At 47.0% G+C, this 27,451-nt stretch overlaps 1 protein-coding gene across 1 annotated transcript in view; it reads left to right on the forward strand.

The window, feature by feature from the left end:
• The window catches only part of LOC139552881 (thrombospondin type-1 domain-containing protein 1), a 45,528-nt gene extending 19,545 nt beyond the window's left edge, over window positions 1–25,983 (forward strand). Inside the window, exons 2-11 of the mRNA XM_071365000.1 lie at window positions 3,940–4,066; window positions 12,327–12,521; window positions 12,930–13,156; window positions 13,295–13,506; window positions 17,972–18,082; window positions 18,447–18,790; window positions 20,006–20,167; window positions 20,519–20,942; window positions 23,206–23,758; window positions 24,993–25,983. Of these exons, the coding sequence (XP_071221101.1) occupies window positions 4,006–4,066; window positions 12,327–12,521; window positions 12,930–13,156; window positions 13,295–13,506; window positions 17,972–18,082; window positions 18,447–18,790; window positions 20,006–20,167; window positions 20,519–20,942; window positions 23,206–23,758; window positions 24,993–25,751 (3,048 nt within the window). The 5' untranslated portion in view covers window positions 3,940–4,005 and the 3' untranslated portion in view covers window positions 25,752–25,983. The remainder of the gene's footprint in view (window positions 1–3,939; window positions 4,067–12,326; window positions 12,522–12,929; window positions 13,157–13,294; window positions 13,507–17,971; window positions 18,083–18,446; window positions 18,791–20,005; window positions 20,168–20,518; window positions 20,943–23,205; window positions 23,759–24,992) is intronic.
• Window positions 25,984–27,451: the final 1,468 nt, after the last annotated feature.

The following is a 27,451-nucleotide window of genomic DNA, read 5'->3' on the forward strand; positions in this document are numbered from 1 at the left end:
ACCATATCACCAGGTAACATTCTGAGGACGTTGTCTAACAGCACCATATCACCAGGTAACATTCTGAGGACGTTGTCTAACAGCACCATATCACCAGGTAACATTCTGAGTATGTTGTCTAGCAGCACCATATCACCAGGTAACATTCTGAGTATGTTGTCTAACAGCACCATATCACCAGGTAACATTCTGAGTATGTTGTCTAACAGCACCATATCACCAGGTAACAGTCTGAGTATGTTGTCTATCAGCACCATATCACCAGGTAACATTCTGAGTGTGTTGTCTAACAGCACCATATCACCAGGTAACATTCTGAGTATGTTTTCTAGCAGCACCATATCACCAGGTAACATTCTGAGTATGTTGTCTATCAGCACCATATCACCAGGTAACATTCTGAGGACGTTGTCTAACAGCACCATATCACCAGGTAACATTCTGAGTATGTTGTCTAACAGCACCATATCACCAGGTAACATTCTGAGTATGTTGTCTAGCAGCACCATATCACCAGGTAACATTCTGAGTATGCTGTCTAGCAGCACCATATCACCAGGTAACAATCTGAGTATGTTGTCTATCACTAACAGCACCATATCACCAGGTAACATTCTGAGTATGTTGTCTATCAGCACCATATCACCAGGTAACATTCTGAGTATGTTGTCTATCACTAACAGCACCATATCACCAGGTAACATTCTGAGTATGTTGTCTAGCAGCACCATATCACCAGGTAACATTCTGAGTATGTTGTCTAGCAGCACCATATCACCAGGTAACATTCTGAGTATGTTGTCTAGCAGCACCATATCACCAGGTAACATTCTGAGTATGTTGTCTAGCAGCACCATATCACCAGGTAACATTCTGAGTATGTTGTCTAGCAGCACCATATCACCAGGTAACATTCTGAGTATGTTGTCTAGCAGCACCATATCACCAGGTAACATTTTGAGTATGTTGTCTATCACTAGCAGCACCATATCACCAGGTAACATTTTGAGTATGTTGTCTATCACTAGCAGCACCATATCACCAGGTAACATTCTGAGTGTGTTGTCTAACACTAACAGCACCATATCACCAGGTAACATTCTGAGTATGTTGTCTATCACTAACAGCACCATATCACCAGGTAACATTCTGAGTATGTTGTCTAACAGCACCATATCACCAGGTAACATTCTGAGTATGTTGTCTAGCAGCACCATATCACCAGGTAACATTCTGAGTATGTTGTCTAGCAGCACCATTTCACCAGGTAACATTCTGAGTATGTTGTCTAACAGCACCATATCACCAGGTAACATTCTGAGTATGTTGTCTAACAGCACCATATCACCAGGTAACATTCTGAGTATGTTGTCTAACAGCACCATATCACCAGGTAACATTCTGAGTATGTTGTCTATCACTAATAGCACCATATCACCAGGTAACATTCTGAGTATGTTGTCTATCACTAACAGCACCATATCACCAGGTAACATTCTGAGTATGTTGTCTATCACTAGCAGCACCATATCACCAGGTAACATTCTGAGTATGTTGTCTAACAGCACCATATCACCAGGTAACATTCTGAGTGTGTTGTCTAACAGCACCATATCACCAGGTAACATTCTGAGTGTGTTGTCTAACAGCACCATATCACCAGGTAACATTCTGAGTGTGTTGTCTAACAGCACCATATCACCAGGTAACATTCTGAGTGTGTTGTCTATCAGCACCATATCACCAGGTAACATTCTGAGTGTGTTGTCTATCAGCACCATATCACCAGGTAACATTCTGAGTATGTTGTCTATCAGCACCATATCACCAGGTAACATTCTGAGTGTGTTGTCTATCAGCACCATATCACCAGGTAACATTCTGAGTATGTTGTCTAACAGCACCATATCACCAGGTAACATTCTGAGTGTGTTGTCTAACAGCACCATATCACCAGGTAACATTCTGAGTGTGTTGTCTAACAGCACCATATCACCAGGTAACATTCTGAGTATGTTGTCTAGCAGCACCATATCACCAGGTAACATTCTGAGTATGTTGTCTAACAGCACCATATCACCAGGTAACATTCTGAGTATGTTGTCTAACAGCACCATATCACCAGGTAACATTCTGAGTATGTTGTCTAGCAGCACCATATCACCAGGTAACATTCTGAGTATGTTGTCTAGCAGCACCATATCACCAGGTAACATTCTGAGTATGTTGTTTAACAGCACCATATCACCAGGTAACATTCTGAGTGTGTTGTCTATCACTAACAGCACCATATCACCAGGTAACATTCTGAGTATGTTGTCTAACAGCACCATATCACCAGGTAACATTCTGAGTGTGTTGTCTATCACTAACAGCACCATATCACCAGGTAACATTCTGAGTATGTTGTCTATCACCAACAGCACCATATCACCAGGTAACATTCTGAGTATGTTGTCTATCACTAACAGCACCATATCACCAGGTAACATTCTGAGTATGTTGTCTATCACTAACAGCACCATATCACCAGGTAACATTCTGAGTATGTTGTCTATCACTAACAGCACCATATCACCAGGTAACATTCTGAGTATGTTGTCTATCACTAACAGCACCATATCACCAGGTAACATTCTGAGTATGTTGTCTAACAGCACCATATCACCAGGTAACATTCTGAGTATGTTGTCTAGCAGCACCATACCACCAGGTAACATTCTGAGTATGTTGTCTAACAGCACCATATCACCAGGTAACATTCTGAGTATGTTGTCTAACAGCACCATATCACCAGGTAACATTCTGAGTATGTTGTCTATCAGCACCATATCACCAGGTAACATTCTGAGTATGTTGTCTAACAGCACCATATCACCAGGTAACATTCTGAGTATGTTGTCTAACAGCACCATATCACCAGGTAACATTCTGAGTATGTTGTCTAACAGCACCATATCACCAGGTAACATTCTGAGTATGTTGTCTATCACTAGCAGCACCATATCACCAGGTAACATTCTGAGTATGTTGTCTATCACTAGCAGCACCATATCACCAGGTAACATTCTGAGTATGTTGTCTAACAGCACCATATCACCAGGTAACATTCTGAGTATGTTGTCTAGCAGCACCATATCACCAGGTAACATTCTGAGTGTGTTGTCTAACAGCACCATATCACCAGGTAACATTCTGAGTGTGTTGTCTAACAGCACCATATCACCAGGTAACATTCTGAGTATGTTGTCTAACAGCACCATATCACCAGGTAACATTCTGAGTATGTTGTCTAACAGCACCATATCACCAGGTAACATTCTGAGTATGTTGTCTAGCAGCACCATATCACCAGGTAACATTCTGAGTATGTTGTCTAACAGCACCATATCACCAGGTAACATTCTGAGTATGTTGTCTAACAGCACCATATCACCAGGTAACATTCTGAGTATGTTGTCTAACAGCACCATATCACCAGGTAACAATCTGAGTATGTTGTCTAGCAGCACCATATCACCAGGTAACATTCTGAGGATGTTGTCTAACAGCACCATATCACCAGGTAACATTCTGAGGATGTTGTCTAACAGCACCATATCACCAGGTAACAATCTGAGTATGTTGTCTAACAGCACCATACCACCAGGTAACATTCTGAGTATGTTGTCTAACAGCACCATATCACCAGGTAACATTCTGAGTATGTTGTCTAACAGCACCATATCACCAGGTAACAATCTGAGTATGTTGTCTAACAGCACCATATCACCAGGTAACATTCTGAGTATGTTGTCTAACAGCACCATATCACCAGGTAACAATCTGAGTATGTTGTCTAACAGCACCATATCACCAGGTAACATTCTGAGGATGTTGTCTAACAGCACCATATGTGTTTGTATCGATGCGTGCTGATTGGTCTGTGTGTTTCCTCAGAGCCTTTGTGATGTTGGAGTGTCATGTGGTGTGACAGTGCGGGGGTTCCGGGGCTCACGCATCGGAATGCCACAGGGTTCCACGCCGACACCGCTGCTCGTCTTCCTATTGGCCACGCTGGGATACGGTGAGTGGGAGTGGCTCGAGGGTTTTAGTGCTGACTTGGAACAAAACTTTGCCCTAGAGTTCCACGCCGTTGCTCCTCTTCCTATTGGCCACGCTGGAATGGAGGGTCATATCAATCAATCAAATGTATTTATAAAGCCCTTTTTACATCAGCAGATATCTCAAAGTGCTGTACAGAAACCCAGCCTAAAACCCCAAACAGCAAGCAATGCAGGTGTAGAAGCACGGTGGCTAGGAAAAACTCCCTAGAAAGACCAAAACCTAGGAAGAAACCTAGAGAGGAACCAAGCTCTGAGGGGTGGACCAGTCTTCTACTGGCTGTGCCGGGTAGAGAGGAACCAGGCTCTAAGAGGTGGACCAGTCCTCTACTGGCTGCACTGGGTAGAGAGGAACCAGGCTCTGAGGGGCGACCAGTCCTCTACTGGCTGTACTGGGTAGACCAGAGGAACCAGGCTCTGAGGGGTGACCAGTCCTCTACTGGCTGTACTGGGTAGACCAGAGGAACCAGGCTCTGAGGGGTGGACCAGTCCTCTACTGGCTGTACTGGGTAGAGAGGAACCAGGCTCTGAGGGGCGACCAGTCCTCTACTGGCTGTACTGGCTAGACCAGAGGAACCAGGCTCTGAGGGGTGACCAGTCCTCTACTGGCTAGAGAGGAACCAGGCTCTGAGGGGTGGACCAGTCCTCTACTGGCTGTACTGGGTAGACCAGAGGAACCAGGCTCTGAGGGGTGACCAGTCCTCTACTGGCTGTACTGGGTAGACCAGAGGAACCAGGCTCTGAGGGGTGACCAGTCCTCTACTGGCTGTACTGTGTAGACCAGAGGAACCAGGCTCTGAGGGGTGACCAGTCCTCTACTGGCTGTACTGGGTAGACCAGAGGAACCAGGCTCTGAGGGGCGACCAGTCCTCTACTGGCTGTACTGGGTAGAGAGGAACCAGGCTCTGAGGGGTGGACCAGTCCTCTACTGGCTGTACTGGGTAGACCAGAGGAACCAGGCTCTGAGGGGTGACCAGTCCTCTACTGACTGTACTGGGTAGAGAGGAACCAGGCTCTGAGGGGTGGACCAGTCCTCTACTGGCTGTGCCGGGTAGAGAGGAACCAGGCTCTGAGGGGTGACCAGTCCTCTACTGGCTGTACTGGGTAGACCAGAGGAACCAGGCTCTGAGGGGCGACCAGTCCTCTACTGGCTGTACTGGGTAGAGAGGAACCAGGCTCTGAGGGGTGACCAGTCCTCTACTGGCTGTACTGGGTAGACCAGAGGAACCAGGCTCTGAGGGGTGGACCAGTCCTCTACTGGCTGTACTGTGTAGACCAGAGGAACCAGGCTCTGAGGGGTGACCAGTCCTCTACTGGCTGTACTGGGTAGACCAGAGGAACCAGGCTCTGAGGGGTGACCAGTCCTCTACTGGCTGTACTGGGTAGACCAGAGGAACCAGGCTCTGAGGGGCGACCAGTCCTCTACTGGCTGTACTGGGTAGAGAGGAACCAGGCTCTGAGGGGCGACCAGTCCTCTACTGGCTGTACTGGGTAGAGAGGAACCAGGCTCTGAGGGGTGGACCAGTCCTCTACTGGCTGTACTGGGTAGAGAGGAACCAGGCTCTGAGGGGTGGACCAGTCCTCTACTGGCTGTACTGGGTAGAGAGGAACCAGGCTCTGAGGGGTGGACCAGTCCTCTACTGGCTGTCCTCTACTGGCTGTACTGGGTAGAGAGGAACCAGGCTCTGAGGGGTGGACCAGTCCTCTACTGGCTGTACTGGGTAGAGAGGAACCAGGCTCTGAGGGGTGACCAGTCCTCTACTGACTGTACTGGGTAGAGAGGAACCAGGCTCTGAGGGGTGGACCAGTCCTCTACTGGCTGTACTGGGTAGAGAGGAACCAGGCTCTGAGGGGTGACCAGTCCTCTACTGACTGTACTGGGTAGAGAGGAACCAGGCTCTGAGGGGTGGACCAGTCCTCTACTGGCTGTGCCGGGTAGAGAGGAACCAGGCTCTGAGGGGTGACCAGTCCTCTACTGGCTGCCGGGTGGAGATTATACCAGAACATGTCCATTAAGGCTGGATTCCAGATCGTTCTTAGATGATCAGCAGGATCAATTTATATTTATATGTATTTTGTATGTTTATGTTTGTATACATGTTTTGTATGTTTGAACATGTTTTGTATGTTTGTATACATGTTTTGTATGTTTGTATACATATTTTGTATGTTTGTGTATATATATTTTGTATGCTCGAGGGGGTACAGGGGTGGCCGTAAAGTGTGTTAGTGCTGGGCTGGAGTGAAACCTTGCACACCATACAGGTCCTCATTGAACCAGAGTGTCCAATCCCTGTGATAGTGTCTCACTGAGATGCATGATAAGTAGCAGGATATGATGCTCGGTAGCAGGATATGATGCTCGGTAGCAGGATCTGATGCGCGGTAGCAGGATCTGATGCGCGGTAGCAGGATCTGATGCTCGATAGCAGGATATGATGCTCGGTAGCAGGATCTGATGCTCGGTAGCAGGATATGATGCTCGGTAGCAGGATCTGATGCTCGGTAGCAGGATCTGATGCTCGGTAGCAGGATCTGATGCTCGGTAGCAGGATCTGATGCTCGGTAGCAGGATCTGATGCTCGGTAGCAGGATCTGATGCTCGGTAGCAGGATGCAAAACAATGACAATAAATTATGCCGGGTACTGTTTCCTCTTTCCCAAATGTGATCGTTATCAATGTTGTCTTTGAATGTCAGTGACTTGTAAGTAGATATGGACTTTCTTTGTTTCGCATATTTACCTTTTGACACCTGCACTGTACACACACACACACACACAGGCACACACACACACACACACACACACACACACACACACACACACACACACACACACACACACACACAGCATTCAGAAAGCATTAGTCCACATGTTGTGTTACATCCTGAATTCATAATGGATTAAATTGTTGTTTTTCCTCACCCATCTACACACAATACCCCATAATGACATCACAATACCCCATAATGACATCACAATATCCCATAACGACAAGAGGAAAACCTGGTTCAGTCTGCTTTCCACCAGACACTTGGAGATGAATTCACCTTTCAGCAGGACAATAACCTAAAACACAAGGCCAAATATACACTGGAGTTGCTTAACAAGAAGACAGTGAATGTTCCTGAGTGGCCGAGTTACAGTTTTGACTTAAATCGGCTTTAAAATCTATGGCAAGACTTGAAAATGGTTGTCTAGCTATGATCAACAACCAATTTGACAGAGCTTGAAGATTTAAAAAAAGAATAATGGGTAAATGTTGCACAATCCAGGTGTGTAAAGCTCTTAGAGACTGACCCAGAAAGACTCACAGCTCTTAGAGACTGACCCAGAAAGACTCGCAGCTCTTAGAGACTTACCCAGAAAGACTCACAGCTTTTAGAGACTGACCCAGAAAGACTCACAGCTCTTAGAGACTGACCCAGAAAGACTCACAGCTCTTAGAGACTGACCCAGAAAGACTCACAGCTCTTAGAGACTGACCCAGAAAGACTCACAGCTCTTAGAGACTGACCCAGAAAGACTCACAGCTCTTAGAGACTTACCCAGAAAGACTCACAGCTCTTAGAGACTTACCCAGAAAGACTCACAGCTTTTAGAGACTGACCCAGAAAGACTCACAGCTCTTAGAGACTGACCCAGAAAGACTCACAGCTCTTAGAGACTGACCCAGAAAGACTCACAGCTCTTAGAGACTGACCCAGAAAGACTCACAGCTCTTAGAGACTGACCCAGAAAGACTCACAGCTCTTAGAGACTGACCCAGAAAGACTCACAGCTCTTAGAGACTGACCCAGAAAGACTCACAGCTCTTAGAGACTGACCCAGAAAGACTCACAGCTCTTAGAGACTGACCCAGAAAGACTCACAGCTCTTAGAGACTGACCCAGAAAGACTCACAGCTCTTAGAGACTGACCCAGAAAGACTCACAGCTCTTAGAGACTGACCCAGAAAGACTCACAGCTCTTAGAGACTGACCCAGAAAGACTCACAGCTCTTAGAGACTGACCCAGAAAGACTCACAGCTCTTAGAGACTGACCCAGAAAGACTCACAGCTCTTAGAGACTGACCCAGAAAGACTCACAGCTCTTAGAGACTGACCCAGAAAGACTCACAGCTCTTAGAGATTTACCCAGAAAGACTCACAGCTCTTAGAGACTGACCCAGAAAGACTCACAGCTTTTAGAGACTGACCCAGAAAGACTCACAGCTCTTAGAGATTTACCCAGAAAGACTCACAGCTCTTAGAGATTTACCCAGAAAGACTCACAGCTCTTAGAGATTTACCCAGAAAGACTCACAGCTCTTAGAGATTTACCCAGAAAGACTCACAGCTCTTAGAGACTGACCCAGAAAGACTCACCGCTCTTAGAGATTTACCCAGAAAGACTCACAGCTCTTAGAGACTGACCCAGAAAGACTCACAGCTCTTAGAGACTGACCCAGAAAGACTCACAGCTCTTAGAGACTTACCCAGAAAGACTCACAGCTCTTAGAGATTGACCCAGAAAGACTCACAGCTCTTAGAGACTGACCCAGAAAGACTCACAGCTCTTAGAGATTTACCCAGAAAGACTCACAGCTCTTAGAGACTGACCCAGAAAGACTCACCGCTCTTAGAGATTTACCCAGAAAGACTCACAGCTCTTAGAGACTGACCCAGAAAGACTCACAGCTTTTAGAGACTGACCCAGAAAGACTCACAGCTCTTAGAGACTTACCCAGAAAGACTCACAGCTCTTAGAGGCTGACCCAGAAAGAGACTCACAGCTCTAAGAGACTTACCCAGAAAGACTCACAGCTCTAAGAGACTTACCCAGAAAGACTCACAGCTCTTAGAGACTGACCCAGGAAGACTCACAGCTGTAATTGTAAAGGCTGTAATCGCTGCCAAAGGTGATTCTAACACGTATTGACTCAAAGTCAGTTAAGAACAAATTCTTATTTACAACGACAGCCTAGGAACAGCCTAACCCCCTGTTATTTGTTCTTAACTGACTTGCCTAGTTAAATGAAGGTTAAAAACATATTTTTTTAATGTATATATGTACAGTTGAAGTTGGAAGTGTACATACACCTTAGCCAAATACATTTAAAATCCGTTTAAAAAAAATCTCTTTTCCTGACATTTAATCAGAGTAACAATTCCCTGTCTTAGGTCAGTTAGGATCACCACTTTATTTTAAGAATGTGAAATGTCAAAATAATAGCAGAGAGAATGATTTTCTTTCTTTGTTCAGGGGAAGAACGACAGATGTTTACCTTTTCAGCTCAGGGATTCGATCTTGCAACCTTTCGGTTACTAGTCCAACTCTCTAACCACTAAGCTACCTGCTCTAACCACTAGGCTACCTGCTCTAACCACTAGGCTACCTGCTCTAACCACTAGGCTACCTGCTCTAACCACTAGGCTACCTGTCTCTAACCACTAGGCTACCTGTCTCTAACCACTAGGCTACCTGTCTCTAACCACTAGGCTACCTGTCTCTAACCACTAGGCTACCTGTCTCTAACCACTAGGCTACCTGCTCTAACCACTAGGCTACCTGCTCTAACCACTAGGCTACCTGCTCTAACCACTAGGCTACCTGCTCTAACCACTAGGCTACCTGCTCTAACCACTAGGCTACCTGTCTCTAACCACTAGGCTACCTGTCTCTAACCACTAGGCTACCTGCTCTAACCACTAGGCTACCTGCTCTAACCACTAGGCTACCTGCTCTAACCACTAGGCTACCTGCTCTAACCACTAGGCTACCTGTCTCTAACCACTAGGCTACCTGCTCTAACTACTAGGCTACCTGCTCTAACCACTAGGCTACCTGCTCTAACCACTAGGCTACCTGCTCTAACCACTAGGCTACCTGCTCTAACCACTAGGCTACCTGCTCTAACCACTAGGCTACCTGTCTCTAACCACTAGGCTACCTGTCTCTAACCACTAGGCTCCCTGCCTCTAACCACTAGGCTCCCTGCCTCTAACCACTAGGCTACCTGCTCTAACCACTAGGCTACCTGCTCTAACCACTAGGCTACCTGTCTCTAACCACTAGGCTACCTGCTCTAACCACTAGGCTACCTGCTCTAACCACTAGGCTACCTGCTCTAACCACTAGGCTACCTGCTCTAACCACTAGGCTACCTGCTCTAACCACTAGGCTACCTGCTCTAACCACTAGGATACCTGTCTCTAACCACTAGGCTACCTGTCTCTAACCACTAGGCTACCTGTCTCTAACCACTAGGCTGCCTGTCTCTAACCACTAGGCTACCTGTCTCTAACCACTAGGCTACCTGCTCTAACCACTAGGCTACCTGCTCTAACCACTAGGCTACCTGCTCTAACCACTAGGCTACCTGCTCTAACCACTAGGCTACCTGCTCTAACCACTAGGCTACCTGCTCTAACCACTAGGCTACCTGCTCTAACCACTAGGCTACCTGCTCTAACCACTAGGCTGCCTGCTCTAACCACTAGGCTGCCTGCTCTAACCACTAGGCTACCTGCTCTAACCACTAGGCTACCTGCTCTAACCACTAGGCTGCCTGCTCTAACCACTAGGCTGCCTGCTCTAACCACTAGGCTGCCTGCTCTAACCACTAGGCTACCTGCTCTAACCACTAGGCTACCTGTCTCTAACCACTAGGCTACCTGCTCTAACCACTAGGCTACCTGCTCTAACCACTAGGCTACCTGCTCTAACCACTAGGCTACCTGCTCTAACCACTAGGCTACCTGCCGCCCCTCCACTCTAACCACTAGGCTACCTGCTCTAACCACTAGGCTACCTGCCGCCCCTCCACTCTAACCACTAGGCTACCTGCTCTAACCACTAGGCTACCTGCTCTAACCACTAGGCTACCTGCTCTAACCACTAGGCTACCTGCTCTAACCACTAGGCTACCTGCCGCCCCTCCACTCTAACCACTAGGCTACCTGCTCTAACCACTAGGCTACCTGCTCTAACCACTAGGCTACCTGCTCTAACCACTAGGCTACCTGCTCTAACCACTAGGCTACCTGCTCTAACCACTAGGCTACCTGTCTCTAACCACTAGGCTACCTGTCTCTAACCACTAGGATACCTGTCTCTAACCACTAGGCTACCTGCTCTAACCACTAGGCTACCTGCTCTAACCACTAGGCTACCTGTCTCTGACCACTAGGCTCCCTGCCACATATGTACATACATATATTACACATATATACTTTTTATTTTAGAATTTTTCTTCTACTTTGACATTACAGTATTTTGTGTAGATCGTTGAAAATAATAAAGTACAATTAAATCCATTTTAATCCCAATTTGTAACACAACAAAATCTGGAAAAAGTCAAAGGGTGTGACTTTCTGAAGGCACACAAACACACATCCACACAACAAAGTTGTTCTCTTTGTTCTACTCTACCTCTTGCTATTGAGGTTTGTCCCAAATGGCACCCTATTCCCTATGGGCACTGGTCAAAAGTAGTGCACTAAATAGGGAATAGGGTGCCATCTGGTCTAAAGTAGTGCACTAAATAGGGAATAGGGTGCCAATAGGGACATATCTTTTTTAGTATGAAGGTCAACCAAACCCATTCAAACCTGCTGAGAAAGGAAAGACCACTGGGACAGGAAATAAAGGGAGAGAGAGGGGAAGGGAGAGAGTGTTGAAGAGATGGAGAGAGAGAGGGGAAGGGAGAGAGAGAGGGAGAGGGGAAGGGGAAGGGGGAGAGATGGAGGGAGACGGTTGAAGGGAGGGGCAGTCTGTTCCTCCACCCTCTTCCCTTTGTAGGGTGTGACAGGATGTGACCGATACACAGCGGCATTCACACATCACAATGCCACTGCAGCCCTGTACTACAAAGACACAGAGACGGACAGACAGACACACAGAGACAGGTAGAGAGAGAGACACAGGCAGAGAGAGAGACAGACGGATACACAGAGACAGACCGAGACCGATAAAGAGATGCGGAGGCAGACCGAGACGTAGAGAGGCAGACCGAGACGTAGAGAGGCAGACCGAGACGTAGAGAGGCAGACCGAGACGTAGAGAGGCAGACCGAGACGTAGAGAGGCAGACCGAGACGTAGACTTAGAGGTAGACAGACAGACAAACAAACACAGAGATACCATAATTGATGAAATGGACTACAATCTACATGATTTTTCTTACTGTCTACCTAACTACCTACTATTTAAATAAATCTGCCCCCTTCTCTGACTTTATAGCTATGGCTGGTCTCCGCCTGTGGCCCTCCGTCCATGTTGCCCTTAGTAACAGCAGTGTGTTCCTCAACTACGACACCGCAGACCGCAACGCTTCCTCCGACATCCGGAACATGACCCTAACTCTGGTTGACACGGAAACTAACGCCACCCTGCTCACCAAAACCCTGCCAGCCAACCAATCAGAGGGGAGATTAGGTTAGTGCTCTGGTCTAACGACATTGTCTGTAGACAACACTTGTCTCGTTCTAATGGTCTACGGACAATGTCGTTAGATGAAACCAGCCTTTACTTTTTTTTTTAACTGAATGTCAGAGCCGTGTATTTAGCGAGGACATTGAGGTTTCTGCGTTATGATACATTTACATGAAACTACATTTCATGGCAGCCATGTTGGCTCCCCGTGGGCAATATTGACCAATAGCAGTTCACTGAATTTTCTGACTTTGTACAAGGTTCCAAATTGTCGTCATGAATGGTTAAATAGAATGCTGTAAAGCGCTAACATGGTATTCATTCTAAAAGCTGGCCAAAACATCTCATTGAACTATGTACACTACGCTGTATCCCATATTACAAATACACTTTGATCTGACTTGATTTCAGAGTTAAACTGCTCCTGCTTCCTGTACGCTGGAACATTCCGCTTCCGCCTGGAGCAGATTGACTACGCAACCGCTAATGCTAATGCTAGCGTAACGGATAGAGATGGGAATGGGGTTGTTACGACTACTATTACTGCCACCTGGTGGTGGAGCTCGGAGCTTCGGGTGGAGTGGCCGACCTTTCACATTGCCGTGGACCGAGCCAGCAACCAATCAGGATCCTTCCAGGTGAGGAGAGGGTCTGTATGTGTGGATGGTTGGTTGTTAAACTTAATGATAGCCGTTTACACAATAGCTGCTATTTATCATCTTATGTATCATTCAAGTGAGCCACTGTCTGTCCCTCGTCCCCTTTGCCTCTCCCAGGTGGGGATCTCGACCAATGAGCTGTTCCAGTCCTGCTCCTCTGGCCTTGGTTCCGCCCTCTTCCTGGAGGTCAGCTACCTGGAGTTCAACCAGATTGGTCGAAATAGCATCGACAAGGTCCGCGCCCGCACCCGGCACCCAATCAAAGAGCTGCGTTCTCAGACGGTGGATCTGTCGTGTGCATTCCATTTCACAGAGCGAGACTTCATCAGGTACTTTGTTGTTTTACAATCTTTTAAAAAAACAATATGAAGGAGTGAGGCAGTTTATTGTATAGAGAGAGTTAGGCTGCGTTTACACAGGCAGTCCAATTCTGATCCCCCCCCCCCCCCCCCCCCCACCCACTATTTGGTCTTTTAACCAATCAGATCAGATGTGATTGGCCAAAAGATCAATTAGTGAATAAAATATGTGTAAACGCAGCCTTACACCTTGATCAAACCGGCCTGCGCACCATCGTGTGCATGTTGATTTTTGTCTATCCCACATGTAACAGTATAGCTTCCATGTAACATGTAACAGTATAGCTTCCATGTAACATGTAACAGTATAGCTTCCATGTAACATGTAACAGTATAGCTTCCATGTAACATGTAACAGTCCCCATGTAACAGTATAGCTTCCATGTAACATGTAACAGTCCCCATGTAACAGTATAGCTTCCATGTAACATGTAACAGTATAGCTTCCATGTAACATGTAACAGTCCCCATGTAACAGTATAGCTTCCATGTAACATGTAACAGTCCCCATGTAACAGTCCCTCTCCTCGCCCCAACCTGGGCTCGAACCAGGGACCCTCTGCACACATCAACAACAGCCACCCTCAAAGCATCGTTACCCACCGGGCCACAAAAGCCGCGGCCCTTGCAGAGCAAAGGGGAACAACTACTTCAAGGTCTCGGAGCGAGTGACGTCACCGATTGAAACGCTATTAGCGCGCACCACTGCTAACTAGCTAGCCATTTCACATCGGTTACACCCACAAGACATGACACGCAGATTAAAATTCCAAAACCCACTGTATTAATTAGGAGACAGGTCGAAAGACACATGAAACGTTCATGGAGATTAGTCTCTCCTTTTGGATTAGTCTCTCTCCTTTTGATTAGTCTCTCCTTTTGATTAGTCTCTCTCCTTTTGATTAGTCTCTCCTTTTGATTAGTCTCTCTCCTTTTGGATGAGTCTCTCTCCTTTGGGATGAGTCTCTCTCCTTTGGGATGAGTCTCTCTCCTTTTGATTAGTCTCTCTCCTTTTGATTAGTCTCTCTCCTTTTGATTAGTCTCTCTCCCTTTGATTAGTCTCTCTCCCTTTGATTAGTCTCTCTCCTTTTGATTAGTCTCTCTCCTTTTGGATTAGTCTCTCTCCTTTTGGATTAGTCTCTCTCCTTTTGGATTAGTCTCTCTCTCCTTTTGGATTAGTCTCTCTCTCCTTTTGGATTAGTCTCTCTCCCTTTGGGATGAGTCTCTCTCCTTTTGGATTAGTCTCTCTCCTTTTGGATTAGTCTCTCTCCTTTTGGATTAGTCTCTCTCCTTTTGGATTAGTCTCTCTCTCGTTTTGGATTAGTCTCTCTCTCCTTTTGGATTAGTCTCTCTCTCCTTTTGGATTAGTCTCTCTCTCCTTTTGGATGAGTCTCTCTCTCCTTTTGGATGAGTCTCTCTCTCCTTTTGGATGAGTCTCTCTCTCCTTTGGGATGAGTCTCTCTCCCTTTGGGATGAGTCTCTCTCCCTTTGGGATGAGTCTCTCTCCTTTTGGATTAGTCTCTCTCTCCTTTTGGATTAGTCTCTCTCTCCTTTTGATTAGTCTCTCTCTCCTTTTGATTAGTCTCTCTCTCCTTTTGATTAGTCTCTCTCTCCTTTTGATTAGTCTCTCTCTCCTTTTGGATGAGTCTCTCTCCTTTTGGATGAGTCTCTCTCCTTTTGGATGAGTCTCTCTCCTTTTGGATGAGTCTCTCTCTCCTTTTGGATGAGTCTCTCTCTCCTTTTGGATGAGTCTCTCTCTCCTTTTGGATGAGTCTCTCTCTCCTTTTGGATGAGTCTCTCTCTCCTTTTGGATGAGTCTCTCTCTCCTTTTGGATGAGTCTCTCTCTCCTTTTGGATGAGTCTCTCTCTCCTTTTGGATGAGTCTCTCTCTCCTTTTGGATGAGTCTCTCCTTGTTCAGCTTTCAATCACCCACGTATGTTAGTATGCTTGTGGAAACCAATGAGGAGATTGGAAAGGTGGGACTTGAAGCGCGTCAAGCGTCTGAAATAAATAATAAATTCAATTTTTATCACCTGACTAATAGGGCTGGGAATTATACTACTACTATACCATATTATCACCATACCATATTATCACCATACTGAGAGACCTCACCATACCATATTATCACCATACTGAGAGACCTCACCATACCATATTACCACCATACCATATTATCACCATACTGAGAGACCTCACCATACCATATTACCACCATACTGAGAGACCTCACCATACCATATTATCACCATACTGAGAGACCTCACCATACCATATTATCACCATACTGAGAGACCTCACCATACCATATTACCACCATACCATATTATCACCATACTGAGAGACCTCACCATACCATATTACCACCATACTGAGAGACCTCACCATACCATATTATCACCATACTGAGAGACCTCACCATACCATATTATCACCATACCATATTATCACCATACCATATTACCACCATACTGAGAGACATCACCATACCATATTATCACCATACAGAGACATCACCATACCATATTATCACCATACTGAGACCACCATACCATATTATCACCATACCATATTATCACCATACCATATTATCACCATACCATATTATCACCATACAGAGAGACCTCACCATACCATATTATCACCATACCATATTATCACCATACCATTTTACCACCATACCATATTATCACCATACTGAGAGACCTCACCATACCATATTATCACCATACCATATTACCACCATACCATATTATCACCATACCATTTTACCACCATACCATTTTACCACCATACCATATTATCACCATACTGAGAGACCTCACCATACCATATTATCACCATACCATATTATCACCATACCATATTATCACCATACCATATTATCAACATACCATATTATCACCATACTGAGAGACCTCACCATACCATATTATCACCATACCATATTATCACCATACCATATTATCACCATACCAAAGTATCACCATACCATATTACCACCATACTATCACCATACCATTTTACCACCATACCATATTATCACCATACCATATTATCACCATACCATATTATCACCATACAGAGAGACCTCACCATACCATATTATCACCATACCATTTTACCACCATACCATATTATCACCATACCATATTATCACCATACCATTTTACCACCATACCATATTATCACCATACCATTTTACCACCATACTGAGAGACCTCACCATACCATATTATCACCATACTATATTATCACCATACCATATTATCAACATACCATATTATCACCATACTGAGAGACCTCACCATACCATATTATCACCATACCATATTATCACCATACCATATTATCACCATACCATATTATCACCATACTGAGAGACCTCACCATACCATATTACCACCATACCATATTATCACCATACCATTTTACCACCATACCATATTATCACCATACCATTTTACCACCATACCATATTATCACCATACCATTTTACCACCATACCATATTATCACCATACCATATTACCACCATACCATATTATCACCATACTGAGAGACCTCACCATACCATATTATCACCATACCATATTATCACCATACCATATTATCACCATACCATATTACCACCATACCATATTATCACCATACTGAGAGACCTCACCATACCATATTATCACCATACCATATTATCACCATACCATTTTACCACCATACCATATTATCACCATACCATATTACCACCATACCATATTATCACCATACTGAGAGACCTCACCATACCATATTATCACCATACCATATTATCACCATACCATATTATCACCATACCATATTACCACCATACCATATTATCACCATACTGAGAGACCTCACCATACCATATTATCACCATACCATATTATCACCATACCATATCACCATACCATTTTACCACCATACCATTTTACCACCATACCATATTATCACCATACCATATTACCACCATACCATATTATCACCATACTGAGAGACCTCACCATACCATATTACCACCATACCATATTATCACCATACCATTTTACCACCATACCATTTTACCACCATACCATTTTACCACCATACCATATTATCACCATACCATATTATCACCATACCATATTATCAACATACCATATTATCACCATACCATATTACCACCATACCATATTATCACCATACCATTTTACCACCATACCATTTTATCACCATACCATATTATCACCATACTGAGAGACCTCACCATACCATATTATCACCATACCATATTATCCCCATTTTACCTGTGTCATCTATTTACTTCTTGTCTAAAAAATGTATTATATTTGTATCTGTCTTTATGTGAGTGTGAAGGACTGCAATTTATTGTTGGAAATGTGTGGTATAAATAAAGTTGTATTTTATTTGACCACAGGGTGGCGCTGCGCTCCCCTCACACAAACCAGGATGTCAAGTCATCTGGCCCGCTCTACCTGTCTAGGATCTTCTCCTATAAGCTACTGGTGGACAACATCAACTCCTACAGGTACACACAGAATCTCACACACACACACACACACACACACACACACACACACACACACACACACACTTTTGCAAAGTATTGTATTGAACCAAAAGACAGTGGGGGCCATACTTTGCGAACATAAGCAAGCATTTAAAGTTAATAAACAGGTTCTCACGCACATAATGCGTATCAGCCAATTAAAATTGTCGATTTACTTGCATGTGACAGAAAGCGAAATTGTAGCCGGTCCCATAAGATAACATGGCACATGTTAGCCCTATGCTAACCTCATCAGGTGGCAGTGATTACTTCCTGGTACAACTTCTGCTAGCCAGTTAGAAATTGTAGATGTAGTTTTGTAATGATCCTCCTCCTCCTCCAGGTCAGGCTGTGAGGGAACGGTATCTGTACGCCTGGTGACCCCTCCCTGTGCTCTGATCAACGGCAAGGTCCTCTTATTCCGGGACGGAGGTGTGGGGTCAGAGGGAAAGGGGGGCACAGGGGTGGGGGGGGCAGGTGGAGGGGTGGAAGGGGGTGTAGGGGCAGAGGGCCCGCTCCCCTCCGTTCCACTGGCGTTTAATTGGCTGACACAGGGGGAGAACGAGACAGAATTCAACTGTTCGGTGTTTGACCCAGGAAGGAATAAATACTGCTTCAGATTTGTGCTCAACTTCAGCCGCTCTCCGAGTCCAGCACAGACCTGCCTGGTGGTACACAGGAACGCAGGTAGGAACACAACCCTGGCCCAACCATGACCCTACACCCCTAACCCTGACCCAACCATGACCCTACACCCCTGACCCTACACCCCTAACCATGACCCAACCATGACCCTACACCCCTAACCCTGACCCAACCCTGACCCAACCCTGACCCTGACCCAACCCTGACCCTACACCCCTAACCCTGACCCTACACCCCTGACCCTACACCCCTGACCCTGACCCAACAATGACCCTACACCCCTAACCCTGACCGCAAACCCTAACTGCTATATTCTAGCACTAACCTTAACCCTAACTCAACTCAGAAAAAGCTTGACCAGCACTGACCAGCATCAGTCTAGCTTGACCAGCATCAGACCAGCATCAGACAGCACTGACCAGCATCAGACAGCACTGACCAGCATCAGACAGCATCAGACCAGCTTGACCAGCATCAGACCAGCTTGACCAGCATCAGACCAGCTTGACCAGCATCAGACCAGCATCAGACCAGCTTGACCAGCATCAGACAGCACTGACCAGCATCAGACCAGCTTGACCAGCATCAGACCAGCTTGACCAGCATCAGACAACACTGACCAGCATCAGACCAGCATCAGACAGCACTGACCAGCATCAGACAGCACTGACCAGCATCAGACAGCACTGACCAGCATCAGACCAGCATCAGACAGCACTGACCAGCATCAGACAGCACTGACCAGCATCAGACCAGCATCAGACAGCACTGACCAGCATCAGACAGCATCAGACAGCACTGACCAGCATCAGACCAGCATCAGACCAGCATCAGACAGCACTGACCAGCATCAGACAGCACTGACCAGCATCAGACAGCACTGACCAGCATCAGACCAGCATCAGACCAGCATCAGACTAGCTTTACCAGCATCAGACCAGCTTGACCAGCATCAGACAGCACTGACCAGCATCAGACCAGCTTGACCAGCATCAGACCAGCATCAGACCGCACTGACCAGCATCAGACCGCACTGACCAGCATCAGACTAGCTTTACCAGCATCAAACCAACTTGACCAGCATGAAACCAACTTGACCAGCATCAGTCCAGCATCAAACCAACTTGACCAGCATTTTTCAGCAGCTAGATAGCTACTGTATGTGACATCTCTCGCTCGCTCTCTCTCGATCCCCCAAAAACTCTTGCTCTCTCCTCCTCCCCCTCGCTCTCTCACCCCTCTCTCCTCTCTCTGTAGAGTCATGGGGTGTGTGGCAGGCGTGGAGTGTGTGCAGTGTGAGCTGTGGAGAGGGGGTGAGGGAGAGAGTGCGAGAGTGTCTGCTGCCCTCCGGTGGTGGAAGTATGCAGTGCACCGGCATGGTCAAGGAACAGTCTCTCTGCTCACTGGAAGACTGTACAGGTACGTTGTTCTTAACATCATCTAATGTCAACTCTCTCTCTTTTCCACTCTGTTTCTGTCATTTCCTCATATATTCAGTCATGCAGTATCTCCCTCCAACTCTCTCTCCTTTCTCTTTTATTTTTATCCCCAGTAATGTTACTTACCCATCAGTACAAGACGTGAAAAGACGTCTTTTTAACAAAAAATACATATTTTCAACATCTTTTCATTGTCTTGTGCTCATAGGCTTATACTCAATGATGTCATATTGATTTCCTCAATCATCTAACTTTGTTTCTCTTGTCCCCGCCCCCTCATCTATTTCTCTTTCTCCCTATTCCCTTCTCACTTCCTCTTTCTGTCTTCCAGTCCTCCCCGCTCCCTCTCCGTCCCTCCCCCCTCCTCCAGCCTCCTCCTTTCTCGGTGGTAACCTGGTAGTCGTGGCCGGTATATCCCTGTGTCTGGCGGTCATCCTAGCTACCATCCTGGTCACCCTGTGGCGTAAACTCTGCCGGACACCTCAGTGTAGCTCGGTCCGCAGCGGATCTATGCACTCACCTGGGGGACGTAAACTCTCTGACGAGGCCTCCATCTGTGGGAACAGCCTCCAGAGACCCAGCCTCTCCGACAGCCAGGGGAACCACGGGGGCACAGGGCCAGGGCTAGCCCAGAACGAAAGGCCTAACCCGGGGTGCAAGCCTCTGCCTCAGCCCCCTCCTCTGGTTATTCCCCTGGATCAGGACCCAGATAGACTGTCTCCATCGGGACAGAAGGTGCTACCGCCAATCTTTGGGTAGGTAGAGTTTGTTTGGTTATTTCAATTTAATGTATTACTATAATTAATATATGTTCACAAAATACTGGGTGCTCCACAAATACACTTTGACAGTCAAGTCCCTATTTTGACCAATCAGATTGCTTGGCTGGGACTAACCATCTCATAACTGACAATTTGATGTACACTGTAGTATTCTAGCTGAAGTACGGGGAATAACTGTAGTATTCTAGCTGAAGTACGGGGAATAACTGTAGTGTTCCAGCTGAAGTACGGGGAATAACTGTAGTGTTCCAGCTGAAGTACGGGGAATAACTGTAGTGTTCCAGCTGAAGTACGGGGAATAACTGTAGTGTTCCAGCTGAAGTACGGGGAATAACTGTAGTGTTCCAGCTGAAGTACGGGGAATAACTGCAGTGTTCCAGCTGAAGTACGGGGAATAACTGTAGTGTTCCAGCTGAAGTACGGGGAATAACTGTAGTGTTCTAGCTGAAGTACGGGGAATAACTGTAGTATTCTAGCTGAAGTACGGGGAATAACTGTAGTGTTCCAGCTGAAGTACGGGGAATAACTGTAGTGTTCCAGCTGAAGTACGGGGAATAACTGTAGTGTTCCAGCTGAAGTACGGGGAATAACTGTAGTGTTCCAGCTGAAGTACGGGGAATAACTGTAGTGTTCCAGCTGAAGTACGGGGAATAACTGTAGTGTTCCAGCTGAAGTACGGGGAATAACTGTAGTGTTCCAGCTGAAGTATGGGGAATAACTGTAGTGTTCCAGCTGAAGTACGGGGAATAACTGTAGTGTTCCAGCTGAAGTACGGGGAATAACTGTAGTATTCTAGTTGAAGTACGGGGAATAACTGCAGTGTTCCAGCTGAAGTACGGGGAATAACTGTAGTGTTCCAGCTGAAGTACGGGGAATAACTGTAGTGTTCCAGCTGAAGTACTGGGAATAACTGTAGTGTTCCAGCTGAAGTACGGGGAATAACTGTAGTGTTCCAGCTGAAGTACGGGGAATAACTGTAGTGTTCCAGCTGAAGTACGGGGAATAACTGCAGTGTTCCAGCTGAAGTACGGGGAATAACTGTAGTGTTCCAGCTGAAGTACGGGGAATAACTGTAGTGTTCCAGCTGAAGTACTGGGAATAACTGTAGTGTTCCAGCTGAAGTACGGGGAATAACTGTAGTGTTCCAGCTGAAGTACTGGGAATAACTGTAGTGTTCCAGCTGAAGTACGGGGAATAACTGTAGTGTTCCAGCTGAAGTACGGGGAATAACTGTAGTGTTCCAGCTGAAGTATGGGGAATAACTGTAGTGTTCCAGCTGAAGTACGGGGAATAACTGTAGTGTTCCAGCTGAAGTACGGGGAATAACTGTAGTGTTCCAGCTGAAGTACGGGGAATAACTGTAGTGTTCCAGCTGAAGTACGGGGAATAACTGTAGTGTTCCAGCTGAAGTACGGGGAATAACTGTAGTGTTCCAGCTGAAGTACTGGGAATAACTGTAGTGTTCCAGCTGAAGGGTTAACTATATGACTGTATTCTCCAGGTACCGTCTGGTTCAGCAGCTGAAGGGTTAACTATATGACTGTATTCTCCAGGTACCGTCTGGTTCAGCAGCAGCTGAAGGGTTAACTATATGACTGTATTCTCCAGGTACCGTCTGGTTCAGCAGCAGCTGAAGGGTTAACTATATGACTGTATTCTCCAGGTACCGTCTGGTTCAGCAGCTGAAGGGTTAACTATATGACTGTATTCTCCAGGTACCGTCTGGTTCAGCAGCTGAAGGGTTAACTATATGACTGTATTCTCCAGGTACCGTCTGGTTCAGCAGCTGAAGGGTTAACTATATGACTGTTCTCCAGGTACCGTCTGGTTCAGCAGCTGAAGGGTTAACTATATGACTGTATTCTCCAGGTATCGTCTGGTTCAGTAGCTGAAGGGTTAACTATATGACTGTATTCTCCAGGTATCGTCTGGTTCAGCAGCTGAAGGGTTAACTATATGATTGTATTCTCCAGGTATCGTCTGGCCCAGCAGCTGAAGGGTTAACTATATGACTGTATTCTCCAGGTACCGTCTGGTTCAGCAGCAGCTGAAGGGTTAACTATATGACTGTATTCTCAAGGTACCGTCTGGTTCAGCAGCTGAAGGGTTAACTATATGACTGTATTCTCCAGGTACCGTCTGGTTCAGCAGCTGAAGGGTTAACTATATGACTGTATTCTCCAGGTACCGTCTGGTACAGCAGCTGAAGGGTTAACTATATGACTGTATTCTCCAGGTACCGTCTGGCCCAGCAGCAGTTAAAAGAGATGAAGAAGAGAGGTTTAAAGGAAGCCACCCAGCTCTATCATGTCTCACAGAGCCCTGTCCACGACACTCTTCTGGAGGACTCCCCCACCTCCACCCCTACCCAGCCAGGGTTCACCCTCCCTGGGCTCAGCCCCCTGGACCTCCAGGAAGAGGATTCTAATCTGAGCCGGTTTCGTATCACCGCCCCCTTCCCCGAGCCCAGGGTCCCGCAGCGCAGCTCGGTTACTCTGCCAGACAGACTGAGCCCCAGGGTGGAGCTCGTCCTGGGGCCTCCCGTGACCGGATACATGAGAGAAGGCGGGGGAGGAGGTGGCGGGAGCTCCAAACGACGAGACCGCACGGCAGACTGGGTGGAGATGGTGGAGAGGACTGGGGTAGGAGGGATAGGAGGAGGAGGAGTTCCCTCCAACTCGTACCAGAAAAACCCAAACTGCAGACGAACATCCAGCTTTCACGTCACCAAGCCCCCACCTCCCCCAGCAGCCCCATGTCGCCCCCACAGGGAGAGGAGTCAGACCCAGGTAATAACCAATAACACCCGGGGAGGTAATAACCAATAACAACCCAGGGAGGTAATAACCAATAACAACCCAGGGAGGTAATAACCAATAACAACCCAGGGAGGTAATAGCCAATAACAACCGGGGAGGTAATAGCCAATAACAACCGGGGAGGTAATAGCCAATAACAACCGGGGAGGTAATAGCCAATAACAACCGGGGAGGTAATAGCCAATAACAACCGGGGAGGTAATAGCCAATAACAACCGGGGAGGTAATAGCCAATAACAACCGGGGAGGTAATAGCCAATAACAACCGGGGAGGTGATAGCCAATAACAACCGGGGAGGTGATAGCCAATAACAACCGGGGAGGTGATAGCCAATAACAACCGGGGAGGTGATAGCCAATAACAACCGGGGAGGTGATAGCCAATAACAACCGGGGAGGTGATAGCCAATAACAACCGGGGAGGTGATAGCCAATAACAACCGGGGAGGTGATAGCCAATAACAACCGGGGAGGTGATAGCCAATAACAACCGGGGATAGCCAATAACAACCGGGGAGGTGATAGCCAATAACAACCGGGGAGGTGATAGCCAATAACAACCGGGGATAGCCAATAACAACCGGGGATAGCCAATAACAACCGGGGATAGCCAATAACAACCGGGGAGGTGATAGCCAATAACAACCGGGGAGGTGATAGCCAATAACAACCGGGGAGGTGATAGCCAATAACAACCGGGGAGGTGATAACCAATCTCAACCGGGGAGGTGATAACCAATAACAACCGGGGAGGTGATAGCCAATAACAACCGGGGAGGTGATAGCCAATAACAACCGGGGAGGTGATAGCCAATAACAACCGGGGAGGTGATAGCCAATAACAACCGGGGAGGTGATAGCCAATCACAACCGGGGAGGTGATAACCAATCACAACCGGGGAGGTGATAACCAATCACAACCGGGGAGGTGATAACCAATCACAACCGGGGAGGTGATAACCAATCACAACCGGGGAGGTGATAACCAATCACAACCGGGGAGGTGATAACCAATCACAACCGGGGAGGTGATAACCAATCACAACCGGGGAGGTAATAACCTGGACCACAATGGAAATAAGTCAGTAGGCTTTGTGTTTTTATTCCTTGATAATATTTAATGTATGTATTGCTGTACTCAAATGACAGTGTACATATGCACAATTAATGATTAATTCAGCCATTCATCTATTCATTAATTCAGGTGGGTCCCCGCACCAGGACCCTCCCCGAGGGCAGCTGTAGGACCCGAGGAACCTTGGAGACCCAGAACCCAGCCTACCCCCCCTATCCCATCCCAGAGCAGAGCACCCCTGACTGGGCCAGGCCCAAACCGCGACCCCTTTGGCCTGGGGACGACAGGAGAAGACCCTGGGTGGAGACTGGATGTCCTCCGTCTTTCAGTAACAAACCCAAACACGCTGAAAACAACAACACCTACTTGATCTCTGACCCTGAACACACAGAGACCAACACTACAACGGCGGCCATGTTAGGATCTGAGCTGCTTAGCAACCCTGAACTCACCCTGGAGAGGCGGAGGATTGGTGATAGAAGAGAAGGAGGTGAAGAGAGAGGTGGGACTTCAGGTATAGGTGGACCAGGATTAGGACCAGGGGTGGGGTCTCGTGGCTGCACTGCTTACCTCACCCCGGACCGGGCGGAGCGGGCAGAACATAACTGGAACCGTCGAGGCCCTTCCCCGATTCAGAGAAATATCCTGGCCAGGAAGCTGAGAGAAGCTCAGTCCTGCAACACCGCCTCCGACCAGCAGGGGCGCCATAACCCACAGCAGCAGAGGCAGCGCAGCTCCACATTTAGCGTGTCTGCCAGTGAACAAAGGAAGGGGAGGTGCAGGTCTCTTCCTCTGTCTGGAGACTCCCCCTATGGACTGACTGAGGCAGAGCAATGCATGCTGGATCTAGATATGACCTCGCTATACCTGGGAGAGGATGAGTTTTGACCTGTACACACCTAGAGGAGAGGATGAGTTCTGACCTTTACACACCTAGAGGAGAGGATGAGTTCTGACCTGTACACACCTAGAGGAGAGGATGAGTTCTGACCTTTACACACCTAGAGGAGAGGATGAGTTCTGACCTTTACACACCTAGAGGAGAGGATGAGTTCTGACCTGTACACACCTAGAGGAGAGGATGAGTTCTGACCTGTACACACCTAGAGGAGAGGATGAGTTCTGACCTGTACACACCTAGAGGAGAGGATGAGTTCTGACCTGTACACACCTAGAGGAGAGGATGAGTTCTGACCTGTACACACCTAGAGGAGAGGATGAGTTCTGACCTGTACACACCTAGAGGAGAGGATGAGTTCTGACCTGTACACACCTAGAGGAGAGGATGAGTTCTGACCTGTACACACCTAGAGGAGAGGATGAGTTCTGACCTGTACACACCTAGAGGAGAGGATGAGTTCTGACCTGTACACACCTAGAGGAGAGGATGAGTTCTGACCTGTACACACCTAGAGGAGAGGATGAGTTCTGACCTGTACACACCTAGAGGAGAGGATGAGTTCTGACCTGTACACACCTAGATGAGAGGATGAGTTCTGACCTGTACACACCTAGAGGAGAGGATGAGTTCTGACCTGTACACACCTAGAGGAGAGGATGAGTTCTGACCTGTAAACACCTAGAGGAGAGGATGAGTTCTGACCTGTACACACCTAGAGGAGAGGATGAGTTCTGACCTGTACACACCTAGAGGAGAGGATGAGTTCTGACCTGTACACACCTAGAGGAGAGGATGAGTTCTGACCTGTACACACCTAGAGGAGAGGATGAGTTCTGACCTGTACACACCTAGAGGAGAGGATGAGTTCTGACCTGTACACACCTAGAGGAGAGGATGAGTTCTGACCTGTACACACCTAGAGGAGAGGATGAGTTCTGACCTGTACACACCTAGAGGGGAGGAGAGGATGAGTTCTGACCTGTACACACCTAGAGGGGAGGAGAGGATGAGTTCTGACCTGTACACACCTAGAGGAGAGGATGAGTTCTGACCTGTACACACCTAGAGGAGAGGATGAGTTCTGACTTGTACACACCTAGAGGAGAGGAGAGGGTGAGTTCTGACCTGTACACACCTAGAGGGGAGGAGAGGATGAGTTCTGACCTGTACACACCTAGAGGAGAGGATGAGTTCTGACCTGTACACACCTAGAGGAGAGGATGAGTTCTGACCTGTACACACCTAGAGGAGAGGATGAGTTCTGACCTGTACACACCTAGAGGAGAGGATGAGTTCTGACCTGTACACACCTAGAGGAGAGGATGAGTTCTGACCTGTACACACCTAGAGGAGAGGATGAGTTCTGACCTGTACACACCTAGAGGAGAGGATGAGTTCTGACCTGTACACACCTAGAGGAGAGGATGAGTTCTGACCTGTACACACCTAGAGGAGAGGATGAGTTCTGACCTGTACACACCTAGAGGAGAGGATGAGTTCTGACCTGTACACACCTAGAGGAGAGGATGAGTTCTGACCTGTACACACCTAGAGGAGAGGATGAGTTCTGACCTGTACACACCTAGAGGAGAGGATGAGTTCTGACCTGTACACACCTAGAGGAGAGGATGAGTTCTGACCTGTACACACCTAGAGGAGAGGATGAGTTCTGACCTGTACACACCTA

This window comes from Salvelinus alpinus, chromosome 24 (genome assembly GCF_045679555.1).
Source record: "Salvelinus alpinus chromosome 24, SLU_Salpinus.1, whole genome shotgun sequence".
In the NCBI taxonomy this organism is placed as follows: domain Eukaryota; kingdom Metazoa; phylum Chordata; class Actinopteri; order Salmoniformes; family Salmonidae; genus Salvelinus; species Salvelinus alpinus.